Source organism: Ischnura elegans, chromosome 6, assembly GCF_921293095.1.
Source record: "Ischnura elegans chromosome 6, ioIscEleg1.1, whole genome shotgun sequence".
Lineage (NCBI taxonomy): Eukaryota > Metazoa > Arthropoda > Insecta > Odonata > Coenagrionidae > Ischnura > Ischnura elegans.
Genome location: NC_060251.1, coordinates 35,540,789 through 35,567,233, shown reverse-complemented (window position 1 = coordinate 35,567,233; position 26,445 = coordinate 35,540,789). Strand labels below are relative to the sequence as shown.

At 35.4% G+C, this 26,445-nt stretch overlaps 1 protein-coding gene across 1 annotated transcript; it reads right to left on the bottom strand.

The window, feature by feature from the left end:
- Positions 1–625: 625 nt before the first annotated feature.
- On the bottom strand, positions 626–26,445 carry LOC124160339 (FERM, ARHGEF and pleckstrin domain-containing protein 1). Its single transcript, XM_046536177.1, has 9 exons — positions 26,177–26,445; positions 23,881–24,098; positions 21,917–22,021; positions 21,125–21,347; positions 20,542–20,665; positions 18,677–18,764; positions 16,651–16,806; positions 3,631–3,791; positions 626–704 (listed from the first exon to the last, which is right to left on the bottom strand). The coding sequence occupies exons 2-9, from the start codon at positions 24,052–24,054 to the stop codon at positions 626–628; spliced, it is 1,110 nt and encodes a 369-aa protein (XP_046392133.1). The 5' UTR covers positions 24,055–24,098; positions 26,177–26,445.

Below are 26,445 nucleotides of genomic sequence, written 5' to 3'. Positions count from 1 at the left end.
CAGCAGAAAATATATCAAAATGTTTTATCCTTGGGATATTTAAGGAATGACTTAAATGATATTGTATTTTTGGTGTTCAATGAAACTGTGTCCTCAAAAATGTCATGGTAGACTCTTTTATTTTCTCAAATGTGTGCAAGCAGTGGGATTTAACCTGCAATGCTTACTGCATGCAAAAATTAATTATTTCAAATGAATGAAACCCAAAATTAGTAATCTAGAGCAGACACATGTTTCGTTTGGTTAAGTATTATTTGAATGAAACAAATATTTTAAAATAATTTATGATCAACTATTAAATTTAAAAGCAAACAGCCAAATAAATAATCCTTTTGCAAATCAGGCCACACAGACAATTCAACTTATTATTCAATTTTGATGCAAGATTGAGGCATAATAACAAGTCTATCATCTTAAAAAAAACTGCCTCAAAGAAAAATATAGCAAGTTCAAAATAATATACTGAATTCAATTTCAATATATGAAAAAATTAGCTGGAGCCTGAATGATAGAGAAAAACTGCAATGCTTGCAACATTCATCCAAATTATAATAACTAGTCCTACTTCAATTCAGAGCAAATTCTATAATGAATGGAAATTAAAGGAGAAAGTTACTGGAATTACTTACCTCTGAAATGTTTGTCTCTTGACATAGTTTTCTCTAACATACTCAACTATCTGCTTCTGGGTCTTCCCACTATACCTAAAATCCACAAAAAACAGTGTTTTTTAATACAAACGCAAGTCCAAGTAGCCAACAAAAAGTTTAATCTAACTAGAAGCCTCTCAAGAAGTACCCAAATAAGAAGTTTTCCCATTGAGTAAGTAAAATTTCATATGCTGCAACAGAATGTAATAAAATATTTTGCTTCAGGTTCCTTTTCATTAAAATTTCTAGTCTTAGAACCTTGAAATACTTCTCAACAGAGTTCTGCATGGAAACAGCATGATATTCAAAAGTTTCAATTGCCATAGTTAGTTAACCCTCTAACAGATTAAATTTCCTTCCTTATTTTAGGAAAAATGCTATAGATTTGAGTGAATCTTGGTTTGGAAGAACATTTGCTGCAGAGTCGGGAAAGTTACAAAAAAATAATTGATTAAGGTTAAAGTTAATCACCTTAAAAAGTAACTCATCAAAGTTAAAAGTGACTTTTCTGAAAAAAACTGATTAAGTACAAGTTAAAAAGTTAATTCATTCCCCTTTTATAATATTACTGTCTGCTGGGTCAAAAGCCATTACGTGACACATTCATGGTAGAACAAAATAACACAGTAGAGTTCCACAAACTTAATGGTGCAATGATTGAATTTAATAGTTAACTAAATTTTTCATGATTAATTTTAATCATCAATTCCAACTACAATGTGCAGTCCTAGCTGTCATCAATGTCAAAATGGCACTATCACCATCTAAGCAATGCATAAGACAAAATGATTGCATGGGGAATTCACATGATTGCGGAACAAGATATAAGAAAAACTTGAGCACATGAAATCGTGATTTTAAGAAAATAGATGGGAGGCCTATTCCATGAAAACAACGGGAAATGCAGCTGGAAGGATTACAAATGAAGGGAAAAGACTACTGAACAACCTGAAAGGACAAGACAACTACATGAACCACATAAAGAGTCATAATAACCTGATGAAGACCATTGTGCAAGATAATGTAAGTGATTCCTCACTATCCAATAGGCAGCTTTAACCTTCCCATGAACAAGATTATTCTGTGCACCAATACCTAGGTATTGCAATTGATTAGTTGCTGACTGAGTCTACTCCAGCATGTCAGCAAAAAGTAATCATCACAATGTGAAAGCTAGGGTGCAAATAAGATCTCAGGACCTCATGAGTGCGACGTAAATCACCATTTCCCATGGCCTGTATTCAAACATGTGAATCTGCAGCTTTAATCGCTCATTTGTGAAATGAAAAATGCACGTAAAGATAGTAGATAACATTTTATTTGTATACGGTGAGCATTGAAGAAATCTAAAATTAACCAGGAGTTTTTTCCCCCACTCATTGTCTTCTGCAATACAAGATCGGACCACATTGTCAGCAATTAAAGAAAATATTACATTTTATCAAAGGAATTCCGACAGAAATAATGAGCCTTGTGAATCCTTGCATCAAATTATGATAATCGTGCTATTTTTGCATCCAATTTTTTTACAAAAATTGTAGGAAACATCTAAGGAGGGCAAAACTCAAGCACGGATCATTCGCCACATTGATAAACCGCACAAGAATTATTAGGGGTTTGCTGTACTCTCAGCCCCAAGATGCATCGGGGACTAGTTTACCTCTGGAATATTTTACTTGACAGAATTACATCAGGTCACTACATAAAAATGAGGCGAGTAGTTGCGACTCCTTGGGATAACAATGTGGTGGTTTTCCCTTGCATTACACATCATTGTATTATTTATATTGATAACAAGTGCCCTTACTTGACTTTTAAACATCGAAGGATGTCATACGTGAAAGCAATATTTGAAAATTGCATTAATGACACAGAATTTTCTTAATGCCACAGTTTACACAATGAAATACCTCCATGTTAGATATAGGCGATGAATTTTGAAAATTTCAATGGGTTTATCCATGGCCAACAACCACGAAACCAATAACGTTAAGCAATTATACTCACATTTAAGTATACTGGGACTAGCCACGGTTATAACAATTACCGAGTCAACTGCACCACCTAGTTATCACTGTGGCTAGTCCTGGTATACTTAAATAAGTCTAGAGTGAACACCTCTTCGTGTTCAAAGTTCGGGCTTTGCTCTCTGGCTGTGGTGCCATGCGCACGACTTAGACTGCTAGTCGCATAATATGCTCAGCAGTCCATACCACCTTGTGCGGTATAGTCCACAAATTTCCACAGGGGAGAATGACGCCTTGGAAGCTTAACTGGCTAAAGCACTCGGCTGGAAATCAAGGGATCCGGGTTCGAATCCCGGTCAAGGCAAATTATTTTTCCTCTGTGGATTTTTTAAATTACACTCTCGCCCACACGGGCATACATAAAAACAACAAAGCAAGCGAGTGGCGATACATAACAGCATAGGACTCCCTATGGCATGAACAATATTTTTCCCTTAATTCAAATTTTACATTGAAACTAACAATAATATCTTTCACATTTTAAATACTACCATTCACTAATTACAAAAAAATTATCCATGAATTTCATACACAGGTACAACCAAAGGGGAAGGAGCACTATGCCATTGAAATTTACAGTTAGAGATTCTCCAAGAGACTAAAAAGATTTTCTTAATTTCATTTAAGGTAAGTGGAGGAGGGGTGAAGGTCCACAACATTACCCCACAGAAGTGATGGGGGTGCACCGGACAATAATGGAAATAAATTCAATCCCTTTAATTACGAGTGAGTGGCTGGCAAAGTGATTAGAATTTGATGCATTCAAAATTTTTCATTCCGAGGACTCACTATGTGCTCTGCTCTTCTAAAAATTTTGAACACAACAGATTCAGAACACTGTGCCTACCAATCATAATGAAAACCATTGGGAAAAATTTCAATCAGTGTCATGCACATGCGCCTAGCTTGCAAAAAGTCTTCAGGTTACCTTAAGCAATAACATAAAAACAAACCTGAATGATGAACCTCTGCTAAGAACTCTCTTCTTTTGCCTAGGAGTGTTCTTGATTGTAGAACACCTGAAGAAACCATGGTGTTCCACACATTTCTTCCAGAAGTTCTTGCATTCATTTCGTCCCTCAAAGAAAAATTCCACAGTGTCCTTATAATAACCCTGAAAATTAGAGTATCCCATTACTATTTTTAGATGCCATCCACGTCACTACAGGCAACTTGAAATTAAAGAAATTTACATTTTCATGGGAAAAGTATTTCAGAAAATGTTAGAGAGCATTAAAAAAGTCCATTCCTTAAATACCAGCACACATGCAAAAATAACACATAATAGAGCAATAAAGATTACAAAACAATTTCTAATGGCAATGTATGCTACAAAATACCAAAACACCACACAGTGAAAATTTCTCTCATCAATAGCAATATCTCACAAGAATTTTGAAAATTAAAGACAAGACTTTGGAGGTGAATACATGTACTTGCTATGAACATAAGGAGGATGCCAGCTGCAATTCCCTCTAATAAGCATTGTTAGCTACATATTTAAAAAAATCAGCATCCTATGATTACATAATACACCTCAGTCTATGAGAGAGAGATACAATTGTGCAAATAATCTCAGGTAAAAATGGAAAATGTAAAGAATTAACCCCATAGCTAACATATTATGAAAAATCATTGAGCAGCAAGAGTGAAAAATATATACAGTGATGTAGTTTCTTTATAAGAAAAGATACAATGATGTGAGGTACAATGGCTAAAAACATAATACAGAGACCAAAAAAATTCCAGGTAATCTCTATATATAATTTTGAAGTACATAGCAGTTAAAAAAACCAAGATTAATAAATTTCCTGACATTCTGCCTAAGAGTATAGAAAAATTTCCCCTGACATTTTGCAAATTAGTGACAATTTGCAGAAAGTTTAAAAAATAGCAGTAACCCAATGATCCACTTTCTTTACCAACATTATCTTTTGGGGAAAACATAATTTCTAGTCCTACATTAAAATGGGCATAGGTAATATTTAATTGAGCAATAAAAAGAGTAAAAAATTAAAAATGAATTTTTCACATTACTGATTTCAAATAAATCCCTGAAGTTTGCTACATTTAAAGAGTCAACGGAATCTCTAACGGTAACACAAAGTTATTTTTTAATGGTGAAATCTGCAAAAAGTAAACATAGATAAGGAATTGTATTTCTCCATTTTGATTCACTGGCTACTCTTCAATAGAGGTAATACATCAATACAGTAAAACCTCTTTACATCGTAATGGAGGGGACCAAAATTTGGGCAATTTGATGTATGGAGGTTCACTATAGAGAGGTTCCAGTGATAGGCACCATTTTTTCATATCCTTCGGAAATGAATTGTACCACTGTCTTTTAAATCATTATATTTATGTGTTTAAACAAACATGCATGCATTAGTGCACATATATATTTTATTTAATAGTTACAGAAAGCGAGCGCTATCGCATGATTTTTACCATGATTCGTTAAAAAATGATATGATCTCTTTTAATTCAACAGTCACTTAAAATATTAGAATAGTAAGATACCTTTTTTCTTATTTACTGTGAGGTATGCTCTCATATGGAAAATGGCCTCAACAAATGAGTAACGTGAAAATTACAGCATATTAAAGGTGTACTAAAAAAATTAGGGTGAAACATTTATCGCTGAAAATGTCATTCCATGTACGTAATGGCAGCTGCATCAATGGCCTCTAATTGTCTCGGTACGATTTGTGGAGGTAGTAGGCTATCTCCTTGGTACGATAAGTGGAGGTTTTACGAGATAAAGAGGTTTGCCTATAAATGTACATGTAAATCTGATGGGACCGAAGGGGTGGTATGAAGTATGGATGTTCGTGATGTAAAGAGGTTCACAAAATAGAGGTTTTACTGTATTATGCATCCTTTGGTTGAAAAGAATCCAGAGAAATTTAGGATGCCACACTTCGCTCAAATACAATGCTCCATTCTCAGTGAGCTTACTTGGTAGCAAACCACCTGTGATGACGTTAAAAACTTTAGGCAGGCATATTTTGTGCATGTACTAATGTTTTTAATTTACATGTGAGGGGCTGGATGCTTGTCTATTTTTATATTTACATTTCAATTTCACTATCAATTCACAGGACTTCACTTGCAGACCGCAATGATAAATATTTCCTGTCATGCTATCAGCATTTTTTCATCAGTTACATGTTATTGATTCATGTTAAGTAAAAATATCATTAAAATTACATAATCTAAAATGAATTTCACTCTATTTTGAAGTAAATTGGCCTTTGTGACCATTTGTCACTAAGGGTCACACTCCATACCAAACCAATCTCTCCCAGGAAACAATTGGCACAAGAAATTCCCCTAGAACTCAAGTCACTCAGTGGCCAGTCAATATGACCAGTATAGCACGATGGGAGGTCTCATTGCTGGTCACTATGATCGGCAATAAGACGTAGATTGGATGGCTAAAATGTGCATTGAACTTCATGAGGCAATCAACTTGTTATTTATGCGACACGTGAAATACCGTACATGAGTGATTAGCCATACCGCATATGGATATACAATGACCTGATACTTAGAGACACGCAAAAGTTGGGGTTATTTAAGGCTAAAAGTGGAGCCATTTTAACTTGAAGTTGGTGTTATTTTAAAGACAAAATAATGTATGTTAATCGAGTGCCATCCTTGTATTAGACCAATCTCATACCTCAGCATTCTGCAAACCATTGGAAAAGGTAAATTTAGGCAAAAAACCTGAATTATAGAATGAATGAAAGCCATATTGTCATCAAGGAAAATACACGAACGAGGGATAAGTCAGCCCGGGAGTTAAATTGAAATACAATATTTGAAGGGGAATGAATCCAACTGCATTATAAACAGAAATTGCAGCATTCATAAATTTTGATTACAATTCATGGAAACCTACCATATGTATGCTGAATCTCTCTAAGGTCAATTTACAGGTAATTTTTAAAAATGCAAAGAAATTAGAGCCACATACAAATGAACGACATTGGCGAAGACAGTACCAACGAAATGTCACCAAAAAACCAACCATTCATCACAGACAGGGCGGAAATTGCCTGCAAAGAAAGACCCTTGCCATTCAGAGCAGCTTGTCCTGTAATAGATCCCACCTGATGCTCAAGTCACGTGAGAACATTGTCCCTTCCAGGGGAAGAGAGGCCTACATGATTGGTCAAGGGGGTCTATGCTCTAAAGAATACTTTAAAGTATTCTAGCTCCCAATCTATCATGAAATAAAGCAAATGAGTTTGGTAGACATCATGCTTATTAACCAGCATGCTAATTCATTAAAAGCTATCATGCTGGCAAGCATCTCAGGACTTTGGCTGGATCATACACCTAGTGATAATGGGCTAAAAGTTTTTGATGCGGAGGTTTGCCAACTTGACTTTATAATTTGTGATGATTACAAGGAAAGATCACGAGCCAAAATTTTTACCACAAAATATTTTCCACATACTTATGGCACATACAATACACAACTAAGCATAAAACCTCAAAAATGTGTAATTTTAAAAAGCTGGCAAACAAAAATCAAAACTAAATGAACTTAGACCAGGCAACCTCAATTTGGTCATTGTTCATAATGGTGGACAGTAAATTGTTTGATTTTAAAAATAAAATGTTATAAGAAATGTAATGATGACTGAATCTTAAATGTATGTCATAGATATTTAGCAAGACCCTACTTCCTACAGTAGATAGACAAATGAAGATACAATGAGATAAATATATTTAAGAAGTGAAAGATTTAAAAATTCCTCATTCCTCGGAATGTTTTAAGGCTTGGGCATTAGTCAGATGCGGACAATAGACATGTAAATTAAATTATCAACCATTAACCTCTTTGAATGGGACCATTCTACAATCCTCCATCTTGAATAGCAATTTAATCAATCGTATATGCATGTTGACCTAATTTAAGTCAATCTTTTGGCATCAACTAGTAAGTTTTCTGTAGGGAGAACATACTCCTACAAACCTTTTTTTTTTTCAATTTTTATTTCGAGCTTTATACAAAGGCATTACCAGAAAATTTTTTGGGGCACCACACTTCTTTTTCTTTATGCCAGTCATTCCAAGTAAGGAACAAGCTTTAGCTACCTGCTTTGATTTATAAAATTAAAGATTAACTCATCAACATTGAGGCAATGATGGTGAAGGCAGGGACTGTCTGGGTGTTGCCACTCAATGCTTATCGAAACCTTGAAGACCTGCCAGCATCTGGTATCTCATAAACGGCATTTGAAGCTTAGGGTTGGGGTTTTTTCACACCTATGTTTGCTTTGGTTTCATTTATTTTCAGCCTTGGTCCCTGAACCCTTCCTTAGTTGACCATGCCTTCAAGCTCTAATGAGTTGTTCGATGAGCATGAGCTTGACGCTCTGGAAGAAAAGAGTGCAGAATGTTCTGATACCTCAACCGAGGTTTCAATTGGATAATCCCTTGACTGTATAGTTCAAAGATTCAAAGGTTCCCCTCCCTGTAAGGTTCAAATATTTACACCATCTCATTTTTCTGTGAGTTGTGTGCTTTAGTGTAAAAAATTGCGAGTGAGTTAGTTATAAAAAAATTATCGCTGTGTAAAGAAGATCCCTTAGCATATTTTGAGTTATTTTTTGATAGTGAAATAATTAGAATTATGGTGACTGAGACAAACCGCATGAAAATTTATGAAGGAAATTAAAAAGGAAAAAATACTTGCTTTCAAAAGTGAGTTCCCAAAACTCAGGAGGAAATAAGAGTATTTCTAGGTTTGCTCACATCGACGGAAAAAATTAAGACGCAAAGCTTCAGAATGTATTTTATTGGAAAAAATGTATTAGAAACTCCATTATTTTCAAGGAAAGGTTTTCATTGCTCACCAAATTTCTCTTTTTTGTAGAGAGAAAGAGGAAGGAAGTCGTAAAAAGAGATCCTTTCCACTATAAAATTTTGCCATTAAGTGAATAATTTCATCTTAGTGAACAAAATCAGAGCAGGAGAGAATTTAGAACAGTGCAAAGAGCGGCCTAAGGATACTGATACGGAATGTGCTCTATTGACCAGATGGCATTTTATTCAACAAAACCCACAAACTGAAACATATAAGGTAGAAAGAAGAAAGTGCGTCATAAGTGAGGGAAACGCAAAGAGATATGAGACAAGATTCAGATGTAAAAACTGCCCAGGAACCTGTATAGGACCCTGTTTTGAGCAACACCACAAACTGGTGAATTACTAACCATCTGATACAGGCAGCAGGCAAAAGTAAACGGCTCTGAAAATTTTAAGTGCGTAGAAATAATTATCAAGTTCAAACAATTTTTTAGAGTTGTTATATTTTGAAATTTTTTTCGGTGAGCGATTATGACACTAAAAATATTTTACTTAATGTCTGCACAAAATCTTCAGTGCCTTTAAATAAAAGTACCTTGGGTCATTTAAATACAGCAGACTCCCGATTATCCGGCTGCGGTTTATCCGGGTTGCGGATTATCCGTGCATGATTTTAACTCTCGCTCAATTTTTCCCGCGATCTTATAAAAAAATAAAATTGGACCCAAAATTATCGGAATTACTGCATTAATGCTTGGATACACCAGGCTTATCATTTCCATCAGAATCCCGTTCGTAAAACGGAAGCGATCGCGCGCTAGCTGCATTCAAGGGATCACCGAGTTCGTGTTTTCCAAGCCTAGCAGTGCGCGAACGCACTCCGTGATCACGGATACACGTCCGGCAGCAGTTGCAACCCGGGCAACTTGTGCGAGACGCGACTGCGTGGCGTGGTGCCTGACGATGTAGTTTCCGACGTCGAGCAGTTGTTTTGAAGCGTTTGTGCAAATCACTTTTCTGTATCCGCGATCACACAGCTACGATAGTGTGGTTTTCGAAACCAGGCCTTACATGGAGCATTAATAATACGAGTACAACCATGTTATTGCCGCTAAAAAGATCGCGAACTGGCGAAGAAAGCTCTCATTGAGTCCGGGAAGCACGCTAATAAAGCAGAATAATGGCATAAATAATAATATATTGTTTGTTTTACATAAATTATGATCATTACAAGACATTGGATTTGAAGTTTGGGTTATCCGTGTTTTCCGATTATTCGTGCCGTCCCTCCCCATCATTAGCCCGGATAATCGGGAGTCTACTGTACCTATGATTAAAGCACTATATAAGAACGGAATAGGGAGGACGCATACGCTGCGTCGCACAAGCTCGAGAGGTTAAGGCTGATATTCATCAGTGGAATACTGGCAGTCTTCCATGGATAATTCTTAATTAGTTTTTCACATACAGAATGGAGCATAAAATGTACATAAATAAAAACTCCAATGGCCTTCACAAATACAAGCTGTAGTTCCAGACCACTGTGAACAAAATTGTTATGCTGAGGAGTTAACCACATTATCACATCACTTAACATAAATTTGTTATAATGAAGTATCCTTATAACCTAAAGTGCTACATGAAACTTCCCTTCCCAGAGAATACTCCAGAATAAATAAATATTTTGAATGACCAGGCTTCATAGTAATGATGCCACAAGTATACCCTTCGTTAATTGCAATAAATTCTCATAGAGAATATTAATTAAAACATACAAATATACCTGTATTCTAAGAAACAGCAAAAACATGTTTTATAAGTCATAAATCTCTGCATTTACAGAGCAATTACAAAATTTGATGTTAATAAAGGTAAGGACTAAGATAGAATACCTAAATATTTCCCACTTCAGTGTATATGAGGAAATACAATTCTTAAAAAGCCATTTTCAAACGTCAACACATATTTCACGACACTTCAAAACTTCAATTTTTCACGTAAGCATAAGCCAAATTTTATCGCAGTACTTCAGTTTGCCAGCATGCATTCCATCACTATATATAGACAGAAAACCTACTTCTCCCAGTAATTATAACAACTAAATACAAATACATACACACTACATGTTTTCAGAATATTATTATCAATTACACTACCATTAAGCTATTTCAACATCTACCATTTTGTATCTAAATAAGCATTTGTCATATGCTAGAACTACGCATTGTCCCAAAATGTTAGCCAAAAGTATATCCGTGTCACAACATTCGATGGAGTTAAACTGATAGCATAGTTAATCTCTCTGGAGAGAGAGGATAAAGAGAATTTGCACATAAAATCACCGATATCATATATGTATTTCCAAACACTACCTTCATAGCTATAAAATTACTTACGAATGAAAAAAACTATTGAAAAAAAAAACTGCTATGACAGAAATGGGTACTGACTTCATGTATTCAAAACAATTCATGTATTACGCTTTTCAGGCATCCTATTCCGTGGATTCATCTACTAAGTAAATGTAAACCATCACTTAGAAGTACAAATTCATTTCTCATGTAACCTAAGCAATAATTTAACCATAGAAATCCAATGGAAAATCACTCAATATTCTTCCATGAAATGAATCTCCTAAATTACTATTTGCAACAACATGAATTACTTTAATAAAATTCGATACATACATATACATACATAATTCAACAAAAAAATAAAATTATGAAAAATGATGACCTTCGATACTCTATAATAATGTGCCTGTCCCACTTGAGGTGTATCGTGAACGCAATCAAATACAGTAACCCTCACTGTACCAACATCCAACATACAACCCTAAATTCAAAGTCATTGCAGACTAAACCTTGCTTGATGACTATGCACTTTCAATAACTCGAAAAAATACAATCATTACAAGATAAATGGCAGATATTTCCAGCTATAACAAAAATAAGACAATGAACACCAAATATTTTCTCAAAGGAAAAATATAATTTGTACTGTATAGTTGAATAAAATTTATTGCTCTTGCCCTAAAATATGTGGAAGATGTATGTAAAACAAAAAGATAGATGGAGAGGTTGCTGATAAAAGGGTTATAAAAATATATTTCGCATTTGTCAAGGCTAACTTCTCACCATGACCTACTGCAACAATGCTTGATGAGCAAAATAATATACATTACATCACTAATAATTACTAATCAGCATGCTATTTAACTAACTAATTTATGCCACTAAAGGCTACAAAAAATTAGTGGTCAAAATGAGGTTGTATCCAATGACATCTCAATTCATCATTCTGAGAACAATTTCGGAGAAGGGTGTATACAAACTGGCACTAAACTGAACTGGACATATGGCCTTGTTCTTTTGATGATGTTGCATGCATATCTGTTCTACCATTTAAAATAACGGAAGCATATAGACTACAAATGTAGGTCACAGTTTTTATATGTTAACAACTAGTACAAGGTTTATCAACTGGCCTAATTACAGCGGTGTCATTAATTTCACTATGAAGAAAAATTAACATCAAAGAGTTTAAAATGATGGCTTTAATATTCTATTTAACTTCTGATTCATTTACTAGCATATTATTTTTAATTTAAATTAAACATTTTGCTAATACAAAAATCTCAAGTTTTTTAGAGATCGCAATTTTAATGATGATAAGGTAGAGAACATTACAACTATAACAAATCATGGAATCTCAACATCAGGATGACATCTCCATATGCAGTGTGTCATGTACAATAATGGATAGAGGGTAAATTTTTGAAATAACATTCAGTGTCTCTATGGTATACACGACAGAGGAGCATTCCGAAGACCCTAGTCACACTAAGTGTTTTTATGAGGTACACAGGATTGTTCATTTTTATTTAAGCTAATCTAAAGGAACTGCAAAACAAACATTTCTGTAATTAACAACATGAACTACTCTAACATTATTAATTTTGACGATAAAATTTTCACAACACATTTACTTTGATTCTATGACAATGTCAAGCAGGCAAACTATTGTTTATAAATGCAAACAAATTTTTTATGGGTCCTTCTTAATAAAGAAATTAATTAAAATTATATGAGAATGATACCTTGCTTGGCAAGGAATTTAGCCGCATCAATAGTATTTAAAATATCAGTTAGTCTTGAAAACTCACATTTTCATAGGGATATCAAACTTTCATAAGGTTTTGCAAGCAATTCATAACATGCAGCATGTTCTGTTAATATTATACAGCATAAAAAGCATTAGTAGTCACTGAAGCAAGATTAAAAAAAGGATTTTAATTTTTTTGATGAGTTATTCGCTGAATTTAACTGATTACACATTTAAAGGTGACTTCCGTCAAGACAATCTGTTAGTTTACAGATTGATCAAGTTTTCATTCATAAATATTTTATGATTCGCTTAATTGAAACAGTCAATAATTACTACTTTAACCAGAATAAATATAGCAGAAAAAATTTCTTTTACTAACAGAGGGAGTAAAAATTGTATTAATTTGAGAAAACAATTCCCAATTTCCATGTTAGATGTGCTTATTTAAATCACCTTTGTTAGTGTTTATTTCGATGGAAAAAGACAATGAATTTGTTAGCTACATCTGAAATTAAGAGAAACATGACAAAGCATTAATTAACCAACACAGTGCAAAAATGCAAAGTCCGACAATGCTTCATTAGTAATGCACTTGTTACAGCAAAACTGAGTGATTTTTACCTCAGTCTAGTAGACCCCAGCAGATAACACATGAAACAAAGAAACAACAAAAAGGAAAACGGAACATTAGAAAACACATTCAGAACTGCAGATTCAGCATTAAAGTCTATGTTTCATCAGGTCATTTTAGCTGTAACACTGAAGTGTTAATGATATAAAAAAATCAACGTTTTAGAGAACTGATAAATTGCATTAATGACACTGAAAGAAAAGGGAAATTTGTGATCATTTTGATGTTAGTTAACAGATTGACCTGATATAGGACTAAATGGACAAGTGTCAAAATGCATTGTTCGATGGCACTAAATTATAGCTGGTGAAACCTGAAAAAATACAGCATGAACTAGGATCAAAAAATTATGAATATTTTAAGAGAGAGGAAGATGCAAAAGGCTGCAAAACCATAAATATTCGTAAATTAAATAGAAATTGCACCACACACACAATTTTTTGTCACACTCACAACAGAAAAATCACAGAAACAATAATGCTCACATTGTACTTCTCGTGACACTAACCCAGACAGCAATTGTCATGATGACAACAAAATATAACATCATGCCTTAACAAGAGCACAATTTAGAGGGGAGACAATATGTTTGATTCCCATATATTTTATCTCTCAAGTTCACTCGTACTAATAACATCATTATTTTTCATCAATGAATATCCTAATTTAATCACTAGTAATCATGGAATTATATAATATAAATTTCATTCCTGCCACCTTATGATAGGTAAATCTTATTTCAGAGCTACTGAAGAATAGGATCCCTGTCATTACCTACACATTAAAAAGACTTGACATTAGCTCAAGAAAAGGACATCGGCGTTTTAACCATTTAGGTTGGTTGGTAACTACTTGGTAAAGGTTAAATTTAAATACAGAAATGCCTACAAGACAAGCGAAATGAGATCTCCCTTATTAACACATTCAGTGCGGAGGACATCAATTGACGTGGTCCCCTCCAAGCCAAGATACGGAGCACATCAATTGACGTGCTCTGCCGGTCTGGCTGGGAACCCTTTCTCTGCCTCCATACATGACAAACATCCACTTCCAAGTCTTCCAATCGCATGTATGGCCTTCAGCAAGCTTTCCTATATCACACCCTGTGCGCCCTTTGTAAAAAGCAGTACATATTTGAACGGAAGTTATGGCACGGAAGGCTCCCTCTATTTTTCCATCTAATTATAAAGGCCGTATTTGACTACTTTAATGAATATCGGGCCCGCATTGAATGTGTTACTGGGCAAAATACATATTCATTGCAGCAGAAACCTAGCTTTAAGTGGGTTCACTAAAAGATGGATTGTCTTTCATACAAAACTACATATTCAGAATTTCAAATGTCCCTTAGGGGTTAATATGATTTTTCAAAATTAAATGTATCGAACTAATATTATAATACCCGTAAACAAAGTTCAAATAATTTAATTGCAGTATAATTCATGCTTCTTCCTTAATGTTTACTACTAAAACAAATAAACTGTTGTATTTTTTTATGAAATTGACAATAGGGTGGTTTCCTATTATTTTTTATTGCCTAAATCGAAAGATTATTACTCCTGGAGTACGTATTTCACGCTTTTAGATTTTTAAATGACGATATCTATTTTTCGCGATTAAATGAGAAGTGAAAAATTTCAAGCGCGCGAAAACGCGACGCGTAAGTAGGAATGATGGGGAAAAAGTCCATGTGACGCATTTCTGGTTCCCCCTCCCTCCTTGTGAGGTGACCTTGGAGAGGCTCTGAGCGCTGATACGACGCAGGATGCTAGCGGGTAGCTGAGTACCATGCTATCTGGTAGTGCTTGGCTTAAAAAAGGTTTATTAATACCTTATCAAACGAAGAAAACTTTCCGACCTTGGCCAGTTTTAATAGGTTATTATTAAGACATGTTCCCCTGAGCTCTGTGCCTCTTGCATGCATTGGTAACCTCAGACGATGTATAACTCCTATCCTCTCGTGTAGAAACTAGGTCCCTGTGACGTCACGTGGAGTGGTATCGCATGGGCGCCAATCTGGCCTTTTTGAAATGAGGATAAAATTTGGCCCTTGCCATTCGTCTAAACCGGTATTTTTAAAACAAAATAATTTGTGTATTATGAATACACTAATGGTGGGTAACGAATCGCAATCAATGCCTTTCGTTTTCTTCAATGAAGGAAACTACCCTATTCATGGGCCAGTAGCTCACAGGCCAGATTAACGAGAACTAGAAAATGAGACGCATTTAGTTGAAGAAGAACATGGGCATCATTATAAAAAAACTGACAACAATTCATATATGAAAGGCACCATATCTCTAAGAAAATGAATATGTAGTAAATTAATCATGCCAGCCTTTAATGAGAAAATCAACGCATTTAACGATTGCCTTCAACTCCAAGAGAACCAACTTTTTCAGTTTACAAAAGATGACAGTTTAAAAGCTATCGTCACCAAAATCTAACAATCTTCTCATGTTTCAGAGCTCAGTCATACAAGGAGTAAAAAAATCCCTGAATATATTTATTTGCATCAAAAATATTGCCTGAGGAAATAGAGAAAAAATGGGTACATACTTACAAATTTTGATTGAATATTTAAATCTATCATCAAATTATTAACACCATTATACAAAGACTAGAAGTTTTTTCATCACAGTTCTGCAATACACTACCACAAAAAAATGATAAATGACAATGAAATGGTACAATTCCACACAAAAATTGAAGGGATATTAACAAGAAGCATCAAAGAGAGATAATTTCAATTTTAAAAATGAGGAAAATCTCCTACCAAGTTACTATCAATGCTTCTTACCAAGACTAAATATGATTTTCCAGGATTTTACGCTTTTGACAGGAATCACCATAGATACTGGCGCCAATTTCAAATTAAAACTTGAAGTAAATTAATGTCACTCCTTAATAGCTACCTACGTATTATAAGCCAAAGTACTCCTAAGTAGTATAAGCCAAAGAGGATTATTCATAACTCATGGGGTTCAAAATCAGCTATCCAGAAGAGAAAAAGTCATCATATAGAGGAACAGTGGTTCAAGTAAAGTAGCTCAGGTGGAATATTCCAGATCCACTTTGATTTATAAATTGTTTTATCTGACAACTTATGTGAAAAATACCTATTAACATCTGTAATTATTTAAAAAAATGTGTACATAAAAAGACATCATAAGAAGAGAGACTGAAAGTAGAATGTATAAGGATGTGGAAAATGGTAATGAAAGGTTTTAGGCTGCATATTTTTTCATACGACATCTAATTGCTATCACATCGTAGCTAATTAGCTTCATAGCCTCATTACACTACACTTCAAGGGTACACATATGAATCTATAAAACGTGGGCAGAACTGTGCGATTCAAGTGTGCCACAGAAGACATTTCCCTCATAAAAACTTTATATGTACTTACATAGCCTTCAGGATGAAGCTTCACCAAAAACCGCTTTCTCTTAAAACTAATTTTTCGTATTTTAGCCCAAGAAAATGTGTTGATTTTGGTGTAGTTCTGGAATACTACAATCCCCATGTGTGCCACAGCTAAGTTCAAAGGGACTCCTTCGTGATCCTGTATAAATGAATAAGAACATTAGGGTCAGAAAGATATTTTTGCACAGCCACAGAAGTGAGCAAAATAAATAACTCTTTACGTTTTAAATACAGGTATTGATTACTAAATGCATTTGGCAACAATTATCACAATTAGGTATATATAAACTCTCTGAGCATACAAAACATCATGGTTAACATGCTCACTGCCAGTTCAGTCATAATGATCGAAATGCCTACTTCATCTTCACGCTCCTTTGGTCATAATGACCGATGAATGAGTCACTTTTTTGGCCACTCGTTCTATGCTTGGAAACAAGACACCAATTTTGCCTCGGGTCTTTCGGTCTTGCCATAGAAACCAAGACAGAAAACATCTCACAAACCGCGTGAATGACTACCCCTTCCAGTTCATGCTTTTTATGGAGGGCACTCTGGGTTTCTCCTCAGTTTTCATTCATAGAGTACCATAAAACATCTGCATGAGAAGCGACCCTAGCCAAAGGGGCCAGAAGGCGTTGTTTATCTTTACATTTTTTGGAGTGAACGAGTGTTATGTGGTCTGCCGAGTTTGAGATCTGTGGAGTATTTTTTTATACCAATCTCTGCAGTAATGTGCCCTATGACTATGTCCGCTGTGAAGAGGATGCCATTGGTCACAGCTATTTCGGTGCCATAAATGACATGATCGGCATGGTACACATAGCTGAATGGACCCAAAAAACTCAAACGTAAAGGACCTAATTATTAAAGCAAAAGGAAAGTGAAAAACACTTTGGCCCAATGGGTGACTTTGTTTCAAAATTTGCAGCACGAAACAAGTTAAAATAAACCAGATGGAGGAAGATTGCACCACCATCATTGAATTCAATAATGGTTCATTTATTAAAAATATGGCTTTCTTCTTAAAAAGTTATCATTCCATGCCTCAAAATGTAAACATCTACCAGAGTATATTCTGTTCAACATTAAAAAAATGGGAATTACGAAAAGCATGGACAGAAACAACATCATCTGATCGTGTAGTTGTCAGAAAAAATGTTGGAGAAAGAAATAATTAAGACATTTTCAGTGACTTTGTTGGATGGTCAGTTTCAATCATGTTTGTCCAGCAGCTTATTTAGTACAACCCCAAGGATGAACAATGTTTTCATGAACAGAGAAGAAGGCAAATAATGCAGTTCTCAAGATGGTTGATACGTTGATGAAGCCCAAGAAAGATGAAAGTTTCATCAAAAAGATTGAATGAATGAATATTTTTTATTATGCTCTAGGTGAAACCTATGAGAGCAAAAAATAGAAAATACAGGAGGAGAAAAGGAGAAGAAAGAATATTCTTAATGGAGAAGCACCAAAAATACAGCAATAGGCAGTAAATGAAGTGAGAGGAAAAGGATTCATTGATGAGATAAGTATATAAATTAGTCTATTCCATATCCACCAAAAGCCGTCTTCACCAGGGGAACATTTCTAACAATCATGATACAGCATACTTATATAATGAAAAAATTTGACCCTAGAAAATAGATACTACCTACTTGAAAACAATCGTTTCTTTAGATTTGAATGGAGCTTGGAATAGTTGTGCAATAACCATTGAAAATGAAAAAAAAAATTAATCACCCACTAAAAGTTCTAAAAAATTAAAAAGAAGAAACTATCCCCTGAAAAAAATTTAGCTTATTTGCAAATCAAAGATTGGTTTTCAACAGAAAGGCAAATTATTAACATTCACTCATTTTTAACAAAAGCATGTGGCATCAATATGCAGAGGAGGCAACTGGAAGCTTTGAAGGTTGCTTTTGCCATGAAGGAAGGGGAGGAACAGATGAATGTACACATTTTCCATATTCCTTTTTACTAAGGATAAAAAATAAAATAAAAATTACCTTCGCCGGATGCATCTTCATCCCATACAACTCACACCTCCTAGCAGTTTCTAATAAATTGAGGTCAGCTTCGGCAGGAGACTGCCCCCTGTGACAAGGAAACATTTATGAGTATAATAATTTATCTGAGTAAAACATCTAAAAGTATGATATAATTTCACACACAAATGAGGCCCACGAAACAAAATAAAAAGGGCAATCACTCAAGATTTCACCGACATTACTTATTTCTGACAAGTTAGCTCAACACTCAATTCATCACTTAGGACTGTCTTTGCTTGTATTATGGGGTGAATTCCAATCAATGCAACTTTTGCTCACTGATTGGAGGCATCTAGGAACATTTTTGTGCCAAAATAGTGTTATTTTCAACGTGACATCTCCCGTTAAGCTACTGCTAATAATCACAGTGCCAGTGGTTGTAATGCACAAAGTTTGACAAGGTTGAAAAATATCGGCCAAGAGTTATCAGTGTTCCATCGTGATTGAATTGTAATAATTGCTATTACGCTATCGATAAATGTCTAACAGTAGGGTAAAAATTGTCAGAGGCGTGCTAATCTCCGTTGTTCACCGTAGATATGACATTTCACGATCACGCTATTGAAATAAAAACTGTGTGTCAAGTTTGTTATTCCATTATTTCAACGAATAGTAGTGAGAAAAGTCACCTGTGTCACTTGTGTGGGCTAATTTAAGGGTTTAAATCAGTGAATAAATAGTTGTTTTCATCATAACGAGTTCTGTTATTGTAAGTTGTACGTGATGAATATCAGAATGTGACAGTGACTTCCAGTTTTTGATAAAAGTATTTGCCTATTTCCCAGTATATTTTTATGGTATATGCTAGTATATTGTTTGTGGATTTACCTATATTATTGAAATAGGTTGTAGCTTGTGTGCGTGTTGGCAGCGGAACCGATTCGCGATCTCCCATGTGGGTTGTGTGCAGACTGTTTTGCTGTGAATTCGTACCGTAGGACGGATAGGACTACCTTCTCCGCTAATTCGGCGTTGCCAAATTCAACAGCACAGCTTACGATCGTTATCCTCCAGTATTACAAGTTTCTTTTACACCTCGATTTGCCGCCGACGTATAGCAATAATTTGTCTTAACAAATTCCATGAGGGTCGTGGCATCAATTTTTGGTGTCCTAAAAAAAGTCTGGTGTTCTAACACCCCATGCCACACGCCTTTTAGGCGGCTTGCGGGGTATTATGTAGATGTAGATGAATTTCAGGTGTACTATTCGAACGAGTGGCAACGTTATCATCCATTTTTCTGATAACTAAAACATACGAAGTGAAACGCTTGTACTTCATCATCCCAATGCCGCATTATTTATATCCCAAGTGATAATCTAGGTGCAATAGCAATAGGAAAACTTGCCCAAGAATAACAGAACGAAATAAATTGACGATGAGCGGCTAAATAATCCCTCAAAACAAATTTTACACCATGCGCTCAGCGTATTTCCCAACTCCCTACGGTTGTTTAGGCACCTATGACGTCACGCCAGGCCTCGGCAACGCTCGGGTGTCTTCGCGCAGTGGTCGGCTCAGAGAAATTTTTCTCGATTTTAAATACAATTTTTTTATTTCTTTTGATGTTGAATAGACAAACTGAAGGTATTTTTGCGAGCTAATGTATCCATTTGACTTATTTAAAATAGTTTTTAGAGCAATCTACGACCCATGCAAGTTCCTCATTGTGAGTTTTAATTTTTTTGGGCTGGTTAAATCAAAACTTTCATCCGATAGCCACCTTACAGATTGATATCTTCAGAACTACAGGGCTTAATCCATCACTGCACCCTCTATGCCAATATAGACTAGAAAGAACAAAGAGCAGGGTATTAACTTACGCATGCTTCTTATGGTTTTCCATTATCCGCCTTTCTAGTTCTGAATCTTGATGAGGGACGAATTTGTAGGTTGAGAGGTATGTATGATCAGGATAATCTTCAACAACATAATCTCCACACTCAGCTGAAAAAAATTGAAATACATTTTATAATCATCAATTACCCAGAGAAATTTTGGAAACACTCCAAATTTAAGTTAAAAATCACAACTTCAGATAGACCAACAATTTGATAAAAAAATTTAAAAAAATAGAGGCATGGAAAAATTAGTAAATTATCAATAAAAAATTAGGCAAACTGAATTATGCACACAGGATTCTGACAGCAAAAATTTCAGCTATTCCATCACGCTTACTGCTTGGATGAAATATTTATCATCACATTGATTTTTCATGTTTAGACCAAAACCATCTACACTACATCAAGTAAATAATGGGCACAGGAATATGATCAGAACATAAAGGAATACAGAGAAACAGCACAATTTTTTGGTGACACAATCAAGAAAAAAAGGAATCTGAAACTGGGAAGGATAAACGAATTTCACAGGATAAGGCATTACATCACTAGGATATCCGCTTACCTTGGACAATATAAGAAGCCATGAGAGCTGCCGTATTATCATTGCAAAGAATAAGGCCCTGTGCAAGGTCACGTTTCACTTGTAAGCAGAATAAATATCTCGTAAATTCCTCTTCCAGCTGCGCAGGATCTGGAGTGTAGAATTTTACACAAAACCTCAGAAGGCATTCAGGTAAGGTAAGACCCACTTGACGACTGACTGGTTTCTCCAGATCCAGCCAATACTGCAAATAAATAAGAGTGTCACCATTAAATCATAGCTCACAAAAGAAAAAAGGCTTCATATTTCACTACTCATAATTTTGCATCAAAATAATTTAGCCAATCATCAGAAACTTAACTGGAAAATGATTTTATGCAACCCCTACCATGATAAATATTTCCATACATCACAAGATTACAAGGATATCAAACCAAGGAGCAGCTGAATCACTAAGCATCACTGATAGTGGCATTCATATTACTGGATAAAAAGCTGGAATTATTACAGTATGATGCTTATACAAAACAAACTTGGAGGTAAGAATTGCACCTCTGCTTACACAAACAACAATAATCACCAACATAGTAAATGATTGATTCAGAATGAGAATTTATACACAGATGTACATAATTGTAAGAGTCGAGCCATATGCATGATGTAATTTTAAGTAATCCTGAAAGAAAGCAAATAATTCTTCGTGTTTCTTAAAATATGAACTTTAGGGAATTTTAACGCTGACATGCTACCAAAAGACTTCGGGTCACAAAAAGTTTGTTTCCCAGTTTTCTCTAATCAAAAAACTCAGCTCACCCTTGTGCCACCAAGTTCCTGGTATTCTAGTCCAAAATAGTCTGCCTCCAAAAGATTAAGCTGCTTGCAGACCTGGTCAAAGAGGACTCGACCCACAGCCTTAGCCTGTTTCAAAATAAGATATATTAATTATTTCCAGGAGGACTTACACTATATACATTTCATATAATAATTTACTGCTGAGTATGAATATTGAATTTATCTAAATCAGAACCAAACAATAACTTTAAGCCACCATAACTAGGATTCACATTATGTACTCAAAAGCTATAACTCAAGGTGTCACACCCTCATCATTATAGAAGAGTTATTATACTTGCAAAATGAAAGCACGCTCTAATGCTTATAACGAATGCAACAGAGATGGTTTAAAAATTTTCAGTAGATTCCAGTCAGTAGTAAAAATATCAAGACTGGCACCTGTTGTCCCAATCAAGTGGCTGCCTTATTTAGCTGAAGCATACCGAGAATATGCATTCAAAAACTATGAAATTATACTCGAATCATAAAATATTTTTTCTGAAATTCTATTCAACATTAAAAAGAGTTGCCATGCATTTCCATAATTTATTCGAGAAAATTTCTTGGATAAAATCCTTAGGTTGAATCAACCATTAGATTCCCAAAATCTTTACAGGATTGCAATGTCTTGTACAAGATAGATGACCTTTAATTTGGTCCAGTATTCCTTTTTCTGTGACAAAATTCATAAACTTCTGCTTTGTCTAATAGCAACAAGTGTGAGGTTGTGAACACTGAACATTCACAAAAAGTAATAAGAGCGACTAAAAGAGATTAGTGCCTTATATGACGATTAAATTCATCTCTGAGTGAGAAAATACAAACTCTAAAATAAAAATCATTTCTACAGTGGGTTGTAGATAAACACCACCAGAGCATGCCAAATTTGAAGGGCCAATTACCCCAATTCATTCCACTCCTCCTTTCCATGAGTTAGGACTTGTCTCAAGTTATGGAGCTGTGATATTGACCAAAAGGAATTTAGAAAACATGAAAAAATTTCTCACATTAACTCCATGAATGCCATTCCATACTGTTTAAACTCATGAAAGCCATTATTTTTCAAGCATGCAGGCACATTATAATAGGGTAGATTCCTTCATTAAAGAAAACGAAAGGCATTGATTGCAATTCGTTACCCACCATTAGTGTATTCATAATATAAAAATTATTTGGTTTTAGAAATACCAGTTTAGATGAATGGCAAGGGTAAATTTTATCCTCATTTGAAAAAGGCCAGATTAGCACCCATGCGATGCCACTCCACGTGACGTCACAGGGACCTAGTTTCTAAACGAGTGGATGGGAGTTTTACATCGTCTGAGGTTACCAATGCATGCATGAGGCACAGAGCTCAGGGAAACATCTCTTAATAATCACCTATTAAAACTGCCAAAGGTCAGAAAGTTTTCTTCATTTGATAAGGTATTAATAATCCTTATTTAAGCCAAGCACTACCAGCTAGCATGGTACCTGCTAGCATCCTCCATCGTATCATTGCTCAAAGCCTCGTCCCAAGGTCACCTCACTTGTGGCAGAGGGAACCAGAATGACGTCACACGGAGATTTCCCGGCATTCATACTTACCCGTCACATTTTTGCGCGCTTGAAAATTTTCACTTTTCATTTAATTGTGAAAATTAGATATTGTCATTTAAAAAACTAAAAGCTTGAAATACGTACTCCAGGAGCAATAATCTTTCGATTTAGGCAATAAAAAAATAATAGGAAACCACCCTATTCTGAAAAATGTCAAATAGATCATTATATTTCCCTGACCTGCCACAATAGCTCTACCTTTCATTAAAAACTATCATAATGAGAATTACCACAAATACCATGACCCAGGTTTTATGTTTAAGACATTATCTGCAATAACGTGCATGGAATTAAATGCCGTGCAGCTACTTTGCCGCAAATGGATGAATGGGTGGGCTATTTACCTGCACTTGGAACATGGTGACGGAGTCATCAAGCATTTGGACCCTCACGGCCATCATTTTGCCACCCTTCTTGGGGGTGCCGGGCGAGGGGGGCGTCGCCCGCGATCCACCTCCGCCACCGCCGTCTCCAACCCCACCCCCGGCACAGCCTCCCCCCACCAGCTCCGATGTCATTCTGAACGGCCGAGAGCTGCGACCGCCTCACTTGTCACGCCTACCTGAGGAGCAGGCGAGAGTCAAAATTAATCACAAGAATCAAAATCCTACCATATTTTTAGCATGAATTGAAGGCTGGATGCATAAAATAAATTATTTCAGATCAAAGTAAATTCATCCAGACCTTGCATAAGAATTTAAGTTGACTGAAAATGTTTTGTAAGTTAATATTAGCATGTTTAGTTCAGTTGCTAGTTTATGAAGCATATTTAGGGTACTTTTGCCCCCTCTTACAATAACCCATACATAATCATCCTTACCCTGGGAGTAGAAGAAACTCCAAAGGAGAGGCATTAACCCCCAAATAGTTGCCAAGTGTTGCAAACACTTGGGGCGTACATTCTCAAAATTTTCATGATCTCAGTAAAATGCTTGCAGGAATGCATAGCTGTTCATAACTGAGATCATGAAAATTTTGCGAATGTACGTCCCAAGTGTTTGCAAAAGGCAACTTGCACAAAACATAGCCAATCCAATAAATTCAGAGGAATAAAACAAAGAATTATTTTCACTGTGGAGCTTCAATTACATCTAGATAAACTGAAAACACATCCTTATCAATCGAGTAAACACAAACTGTAGAACATTGGTTACCCATATTCCAATAGCAGTGCATTGAATTAACAGCATATCATTTCAATGGCCATTCCTCAGAACGCTCCACCACGATCTTTTTCGTACTTTTCTCTTATCTCCTTTAAACTTATCTTTCAACTACCCAACAACAAATACTTCAATAGAATGGGGGAACCAAAAATTCAGAAAAAAATCAGACAGAGACAAGAGCAAAAAGTGGTGAGAGAATGGACATGAACAGATTATTTGTCTCTTTTGACTATATATGTTTGAGCTTTCCCATTTATTAGGGCAGATAGGTGCTCTTTTTTATTATAATAGCTCAAAGGTTATTATGCCTACTCTAACATGCCAATCACTGAACAAAAGGTTAACAGAGAAGTTTTCCAACATAATATCTTTAATGATGATTGGTTCCCAGAACAATGTCATGAAATTTTTCTTTTGTGAAAAATTACTGGAAGAATTAAGAAGAAGAATTCAAATAGAATGCAGAAGATTTCAATATCTTCCCTAATCTAGAGAAAGGAATAAAAAGACAATCGTAAAAGATTGCTAACATAATCTTCCTTTCAGCAACTTTTACTCTTCTTTCTGTGAAATACTCTTATGCAACCACTCCATTGAAAGCTAAATTGTGTTAAGGTGAGCAGGGGTAGAAAAATGAGAATTCTTCATTTCATTGGTGGGAAATAAAGAGCAGGAGAATGTAGGGACATGAACAAATAGATTCATAGTATTCCGGTCGATTCAGCGTGAGATTATTCGCGATGCACACTCACGGCAATAATGGTCATGCTTATGAAGCTTAATTTGGGCATTTTCCCCCCCTCTTATAATAAGTTATCAATGCATAAACACACATCCTTGCCCTAGAAGTAGAAGCAACTCGCTAGGAGGGATATTAACCCACAACATCAGGGCTGGTGGTAAGGGAAATTACCAGTGTCATCAACAAGGCATGCTCACAGCGAGTGAATCAATGAAATGCCAGTAAACCAATTACATCTGGTGTAACGCCCATGCTAATTTCATGACAATAGATACATTATTAGCTACGAAGTACGTTTGAATAGCAAAAAAATGAAACATGGCACCATGTGCATATCATTACACAACTAAAATTACTAGAAATCACAATTTTTTTTAATAAAATCATTCTTTAAAGTGGTGAAACATAACTTTCCGCTTCCCATCAAAAACAAGTTACCAATCTCATTCTTATAGGCACAATCAATACAAATACCGGGAAATATGAGATTCACAACAGTTTCCATCCTGACCCAAAATCCTCAACTCCTTTGGACACAAATTACTGCGCAGTTAGATACATGAGGCGACTTCGAAAATGCAGCTCGTCAACCCTCAAACCTGCGCTACATGCGAACCCATGGAACAATTAGTTACGATACCTAAAGCAGTTTCAGGCACCAGCCCACGCGGGTGCCTTTATCATCCAATCGATCTTTAATCATTGAAGAAATATGATCAATAGTGTACTTACATGCAAATGAAAAGGTTCGTACAGGTCTGGTAAGCAATTTAAGTCAATCGAGCATCGATAAACTTGATCTTGTTTGAAATACAACGATAGCGATGGCACATGCAAACACTTGTAGATCCATAACACTAGTCAATAATTTTCGAGCTATGATTAATTCGAACCATTCAACAAGCTTCTTTTCTCCCTCCATATCTCAAACAATTAACAATAACCTACATCGTCACGGGACGGCATTACGATTTGTTTACACCACAGCGGCACAGCTACTT